The sequence below is a fragment of the Astatotilapia calliptera genome, chromosome 5 (assembly GCF_900246225.1).
Source record: "Astatotilapia calliptera chromosome 5, fAstCal1.2, whole genome shotgun sequence".
NCBI classification, from domain to species: domain Eukaryota; kingdom Metazoa; phylum Chordata; class Actinopteri; order Cichliformes; family Cichlidae; genus Astatotilapia; species Astatotilapia calliptera.
The window spans coordinates 11,798,536-11,805,721 of NC_039306.1; the positions used below are offsets into that span (position 1 = coordinate 11,798,536).

The window sequence follows — 7,186 nt, forward strand, 5'->3', positions numbered from 1 at the left end:
TCATGTGCTCATTGGAAGGTCAGTGGTGTGATCCCCGGCGGCTGCTGTCTGCATGCCAACGTGTCTTTGGGCAAGATACTGAACTCTAAGCTCCCCCTGATGTGTGAATGTTAGAGCACGTCACTTCAGGCCTCACGGGGTTAATAAAATCTGAAGTTAGACCTTTATGGAGTTTGGTCCAGGCGTCTGCAACAAATTACTCTGGAAATCCAAATGTTTCAGTTTTCATTTGACCTACTGGAATGTGAGCTGTTTTATCCTCTGGATAAAACAGCTCACATTCTGGGTTGGGAAGAGTTTTCTTCAAGTCTTTTCCCATCACTCAGACCTCTTTCCAACAATTTTAATCTGTCACAGTAGCAGTCCACCTGCAGTTTCTCAGCCAGCATATTTCAATCGTTTAGTTCAGATTAGTCTAGTGTCTTCAGAAACTTCAGTTTCCATGGGTTTCTCTCAAGATGAGGTCTTTAGTGCAAATCTGGTCAAACAATTCAACTGTGGGCAGGATGGTGTAGATGTAGTAAATCAAACAAAACTGAGGATCAAAGTTTATTTCTGCAACAGTCAACAGAAATGAGCCGCTACATTAAATGTTTCCAGCTCACAGCGGTGCCATTTTCCCCATTTTTAAAGACAAACCCCAAGTCTGAGTTAAGTGAAGTGTGCGTTTTAAAGGCAGCAGCAGGATGACTTTCATCCCAGTTCAGATGAATAAAGAGTGGAAAAATAAAAATGATTATCCAAATCTGAAAAACCTCTTGAGAAGGGTAATTGAAAGCAAATAGCCGAGAACAGTTAACAGATACTTTAGAGTCCAGACTAATTGGTAAACTTTGGGAAGAGTCAAAAATTTAATTTGACAATAAATTACAGCCAACAGATTGTACGATACATTTTTTCCTCTTCTCTTTTTAAAATTGGGAAAAGTGCAAGAGAGCAGCCAGAGCCACAGACAGTTAAGTCAAGTTAGTAACAGAGTTAACACATAGGTGCTGGGATGACTGAAACAGTGTCCACTGCTCTGAGCTACACAGCTGTGTGCATTGTTCAACATCTGGAGCGCTTGGCGGTATTTACACATTAGATATTTTGCCACCATCTGTAAACAAGAACTCCGGTGGATGAGGGTCTCAGATGTTGAGGGTCTTTTTCACAGAGAAAATGATGTCTTTGACTTGCGGCAGGCTGTGGTCCTCCAAGATTTTAGCGTATGGCATGGGGATGTCCACGCCAGTTACTCTGGTAACAGGAGAATCCAGGTAGTTGAAGGCAGGACCTGAGAAATTAAAGGCATGTTAGTCTCGAGGCCTGAAATAATTAGAGGTTGTGACTTCAGACTGAACAGCTATTAGTAAATACACGAGCAATCATTACAGTGTCAATCCCAATATGTGTCATCTATGCTTTGGCTCCTGAAGATCCAGATCTAAGAGTTTAAGGGAACCAGTTATGCGTGCAAATTTTATTTTTTTAAATTAGTTTGAGCTTAGATTACCTTCCATGATCCTGGCACAGATCTCTGCTCCAACCCCAAACTGAGGCCAGCCACCCTCAACAGTCACCAGGTGATTGGTCTTCATCACACTGGTCTCAATAGACTCCACATCCATGGGTCGGATGGTCCGAAGGTTGATCACCTGACAGACAAGAAATGGTTAAGACGCTTCTGAGCAGTCTAGCTCAGCCAGTCAATAGGTGTTGCATTACCTCACACTCTATTCCCTCTTTGGCAAGGACAGCTGCGGCATCCAGGCAGTGACCAACATACCGAGAGTGAGCAACGAGGGTGATGCTATTGCCTGAAAAGGACATGTTCAGAAATGACTTTTGAAGCCTCAGTGTTAAAAACTTGGGATCCAGATCCTGGTGTTCTGTCACTCACCTTGTCTCTCAATCTTTGCTTTTCCAATGGGAATGGTGAAGTCTTTGGACTGCGCTTCCTCTGACATCTCAAAGGGAACGCCATACAGCAGCTCGTTCTCCAGGACCACCACTGCAGACAGATTCAGTTCACATGTCTATTTGAACAGCCAGGCTGCTACAAACTCACTCAAGCTGCATTTTCAGCTGATGTTTATGCCATTTTAAATACTTTCAAACTATTAGGGGAATAATTTCTGCTTCTCCTGGTAGCACCTCATCCTGTGAATGAGGGACAAGTGCCTTGATTGGTAGCTGGGAGAAGTGTTTGTTGCGTTAAAGTTACCCTCCAGAGCAGAACAAGGACTAGTCCGTTGCAGTCCAACAATGCTTGAGTTACTGTTTGACTTTTGGCTGAGACAAATAGGGACCAGCTGGCTTGTTTAATTAAAAACTTTGTAATCAACTGAGCTAGCAGTGCCTGAACATTGATATGCAGGGTGACTGTCCAAGTTTTAAGCGTTTCAGTGTGGCATCTCACCAGGATTTTCATCTCTGATGGCTGCTTTCAAGAGGCCTTTAGCATCTTCTGAGTTCCATGGACTTACAACCTTCAGTCCTGGACAGTGACCATACCTGGAGACAAATGACAACACTGATGTCAGAGCTGCCAAACATCAGCTAGAGTTACTGCAAACAGTAAAGTGACGTCTTGAACGCACCATGCAGCAAAGCACTGTGAATGCTGTGCAGCGACACCTGCTGATGCTCCATTAGGGCCTCTGAAAACAATTGGGACTGACTGTAGCCCAGCTGACATGTAGTAGGTCTTTGCTGCAGAATTTATGATCTGGTCAATGGCTTGCATGGAGAAGTTAAAGGTCATGAATTCACAGATGGGCCTCAGACCAGCCTGCAAGAGGACATTGATCTTGTTAGGGAATTTGTCACTTGCAAGTTTTAAGTATCAGGTAGTTTGTGAATCTGAAGAGCTTTCATAATCTGTACTTTGAAGCATTCTAGTCTAAAGGAACTCTTATTTTGGCATTTATGGCTTCAAGGTAGGAAAAGTGCTTTATTATACAAGTCAAGGTGGCTTGGGAGTTGACTGTGTACTGCTTTATTGAGGTGTAAAGCTAATTTGGGGGGGCAATGGAGCCATAATTCAGGTCTGTAGAGAGCGAAGTGTGCACAGAACTGAATTACTGCTTAGAATTAAAGTGTAATTATGAAGATGTTGAACTTACGCCCATTATCTCAGGTAATTCTTGACTAAAAGTTATTATTCAGTGTTTAGAATGACGTTTTAAACAAACTCAAGTGAAAATGTTACAAAAGTCAGTGTTTAGTATATCCCATCAGGAACATGTCAGACTTACCATAGCAGCTCCAACTGCAATACCAGTAAACCCCATCTGCACCAAAAACAAAAAGTTGCTAAAATGAGTCCAACACCACCAGTGGGGATACTTAGATTTGTGGAAAACATCTGTTGGGCAGGCTGTTTGTATCTCACCTCTGAGATTGGAGTGTCAATAATTCGTTTGTCTCCATACTTCTTCCACAGTCCTCTGCTCACCTGCACCAGTAACCACCATTAGTCTGACTGCCCTCATTGGGACAGAACACAAACTGCCTCCAGGAACTTCACTTGCAGTCTAAGCTTTAAACTTACCTTGTAGGCACCGTCATACTGGGCGACTTCCTCACCCAGCAGGAACACTCGCTCGTCCCTCTCCAACTCCTCATCCATTGCCTGGTTCAGGGCATCACGGACTGTCATCTAACAGTGGCAACAAAACCATCAGTACAGGTCAGAACGCTGCTTTCCACAAACTGAAGTTAAAATGTAACTAATGGACGCCACAATAGCAATTCTCCATCCAAAACCTGTTTCACATAAGGCTGTAAACATTCAGGAGACTTTAGTCTCAAGTGGCAATCAGAAGACTGGAGGCTTTAGTTCAGAACCCAAAAGCTGAAAGTCACTCTTGGTAGTTATTTGTATCCAACACAAGTAGAAATTGTTTAAATCTGCTTAATTTTGTCACTGATTTAATGACCACTTAAAATCACAGCTCTGACCTTAAACTTGTCCGTTACTCTGCCCTAGAGTGCACAGTCTGATGTCAATGTTACAGCCAATGGTCCCTCTAATTTGTCATGTGTCTGAGCGAACACAAACTCCCTGAGCGATCCCTTGGACCTCCCGCCAATTATGAAGGAACTGCTTGAAAGACAGACCTGATACACGAGCAAGCCCAGATACAGCTACAATATTTAAAGACACTGACATGAGCATTTCAGCAGCACTTCTCGTTTTGCAGTTTAAAATACCTCAAATTTCAGGATTTTTCTTGCGGTTCTACTTAAGTGTGCATTTTGTTGTCTGCACTGTTTCAGAGCTTAAGCTTTGTTTCAATAGTTTTCCCCTTAAACTTCTGACAGTGACTTATGTTAATGTGAGACAGCTGTCAGCGCGATGAGGGCTGATGTGATGTAAACCCGCATCCCTCTGCTCCGTGACCGCACAACAGCACGACCCCTAAACCCTTAACACACGTATTTAAAACAGGCAGCTACTGACTAAAACAAGTCTCCACCCAGTTTTCAGCCTGTTATTGTTGTCTGTGCAATTAAAACTATACGTACCGACATCATTCGCTGTAGAAACAGCTAGCCTGCTAGTTGCTAACACTGACCTGTACTGCGGCCGGAACGCTCCTGTGAAATTCCCGCCGCTGCAGAGCTGACACGGTATTCTGCAGGAGAAAAGAAAGGACGCACGAACATTACACTCCCAGAAAGACCAAACAGTGCTTCAAAAACATCGATTTAATCCATACCTTTCCGGAGCGGAGAAAGCACCTCAGGGACGCTGCCATCTTGAACCTGTCCTCTGTCGAACTGGAGTGACGTAATAGTGGAAGCTGGTGGATTTTAACCAATCAAGACGGCACCTCATAGTGTGTCATTTCGAACAGCCAATCACAGTGGTCAAACAAATAAGGAGGCGGGAGAGTAGAAAATGGGGGTAGAAATATCCAAGGACACGGAGCCGCGCAGGCGTCTATATGGAAGACCAATACGGCAAAACATACATAGATAAATAAATACATAAATAGTGTGACTCACTACTTTTTCATTCATTTTTTTTATTTAATCTGTGCACTTTGACATTATTTCATATGCAACACATATTCAAGTTGGCAATGGAAAATGGCACTTTGTGTGTGTGTGTGTGGGGGGGGGGGGGGGGGGGGGGGGTATTTTTCTAGTATGCCACAATAGAATTTTTGTTTTTGTATTATGTTTGACTGCAAGTTTAATTTCCAAACTTTTTCATATCCATTAAGAAATATGTTTCCAATCCTCATTCTGATCAAGCTCTAACGGTACTGTCAGTTTACCAGATATCATCATAGAAAATGAGTGAAAACATGAGTTGAACATTTATAACACACACACACATTATGTATGATTGTACGATTATGTATGACATATATGATTATATATTGAAGGTTAACTTTACTGGTATTTATCAAATTAGTGCTTGTTTTAAGATTCAAGATCCGTTTATTTGTCACACACATATCACGTAATAGCAAATAGAAGTCATATATACGTGCATATTTATTTGATGTTGCCGGTCCTCAAACATCAAAATCAGTCTCAGTGCTAATTTCTGTGCTGAGAGGAGACAGGAGGCTATAACTAAGAGATGCAAAGGTGTATGCTTTGCACAAGTCTTTTTAGCTTCATATATAGAAGAGGTGTGGCCAAACCTGGGATATACAAATAAAGGTAGGAGGAAGATGCTTTAAACAACTTTTAATTCAAACATTAAAATAATCCAACCTTGAGTTCATTTCACCTTGAACATTGTGTCACGATGTGAATTAAATTAAAAGTGACCATAAATATAAAAGATGCAATTAACACTGTTACACCTGAGACCACAAAATAGAGTTCAATCAATCAATCAATCAATCTTTATTTATAAAGCACTTTTCATACAAAAAATGTAGCACAAAGTGCTTTACATAGTTAAAAGCAGCCCACCCCACCCTCAAACTCACTCCCCACACTCTCATTAACATAAATGATGTGAATACACACATATCTCTCCCCCCCCCACCCACACACACACGCACACGCACACTTAAAGAGTAAAAATTGGGCTGGGTTCACATGAGCCAAGTGAGGAAACACTATAAAAGGGAGCCGTCTGCACCGGGAGCCGGTCACTAGTGATGGGATTTCCGGCTCTTTTTAGAGAGCCGGCTCTTTCGGTTCGGCTCACTAAAAAGAGCCGGCTCTTTCGGCTCCGAACCGGCTCTTCAGGTTGTTTTGTTGCTTTAATTAATTTATTATTAACAATATTATAAAATTATGCACAAAAGGAATTACTAACGTAAAAAAACGTGGTTTTATATATATATATATATGTTTATATATAAATATATGCGGTGGTCCCTAGAGACAAAACACGTACAAACTCCAAGACACATTTCTAGCATGAACTGAACTTCCAAAGCAGAGCTACTAGATCACTTAAATTACACAATTGAAAGCATATGTGTATTCTTTGTGTATTTATAATACAGGCACTCATATATATTCAAATAATTTAAAAAAAATGTTCATTTACCGGTTATTACCACACACCAGATCCGGTCGTTGGTACTTGCTGGCTTGTGTAGCCACTCGGTAACAAAAGTTCAACACTGCCCCCAGCATCCTGGAGCACTTCTGTTGTCTTTTGTACGTGTTTTGAGTTTTTATGTGCTTCTGAGTTTTTACGTGTTTTGGAGTTTGTACGTGTTTTGGAGTTTGTACATGCTTCAGAGTTCGTACGTGATTTGAAGTTTGTATGTGCTTTGTCTCTAGGGGCCACTGTAAATATACTTTTATTTATTCACTCCATATAAAATATAATAAATAAATCATATAATACAAAAATCAACTATTCACATTTCAACTTTTAACTATTTAAATTTTCAGCTTTTTCCTTTTACAAATTTAAAGTGAAACAACACAAAACACTGCAAACCACAACACAATTAAATATAAATTAAAATATGAAAACAAAAAGAAACATGCACATTATCTGTCATATGGGCCTGCATGAATAAACTTAATGAATCCTTTATCATCTGCAACCGAAAATAGTTGTGGATGATTACTATACCTTTCTAATGTGACGTTGTTGTCCCTGGCTCTCTTTCTCTCTCTCCCCCTCTGGCTCTGTTCCTGTGTTACTGAGTGTAATTACTGCCCCTCCCCCCTCTGCCCAGCGTAAAGCACAAGGCTCGCTTGCTGAGTG

At 41.2% G+C, this 7,186-nt stretch overlaps 1 protein-coding gene across 1 annotated transcript; it reads right to left on the reverse strand.

Moving 5' to 3' along the window:
- Positions 1-536: 536 nt before the first annotated feature.
- pdhb (pyruvate dehydrogenase E1 subunit beta) lies at positions 537-4,792 on the reverse strand. The gene is made up of 11 exons (XM_026167251.1): positions 4,707-4,792; positions 4,563-4,622; positions 3,536-3,643; positions 3,377-3,439; positions 3,240-3,275; positions 2,583-2,773; positions 2,402-2,496; positions 1,883-1,993; positions 1,708-1,799; positions 1,496-1,637; positions 537-1,276 (listed from the first exon to the last, which is right to left on the reverse strand). The coding sequence occupies exons 1-11, from the start codon at positions 4,743-4,745 to the stop codon at positions 1,131-1,133; spliced, it is 1,083 nt and encodes a 360-aa protein (XP_026023036.1). The 5' UTR covers positions 4,746-4,792; the 3' UTR covers positions 537-1,130.
- Positions 4,793-7,186: the final 2,394 nt, after the last annotated feature.

Coding starts and splice junctions, on each gene's coding strand:
- pdhb (XM_026167251.1), bottom strand. CDS start 4,745: ATGGCAGCGTCCCTGAGGTGCTTTCTCCGCTCCGGAAAG. Junction 4,623..4,706: donor GCTTTCTCCGCTCCGGAAAG/GTATGGATTAAA, acceptor TTTCTCCTGCAG/AATACCGTGTCAGCTCTGCA. Junction 3,644..4,562: donor GCGTTCCGGCCGCAGTACAG/GTCAGTGTTAGC, acceptor TGCCACTGTTAG/ATGACAGTCCGTGATGCCCT.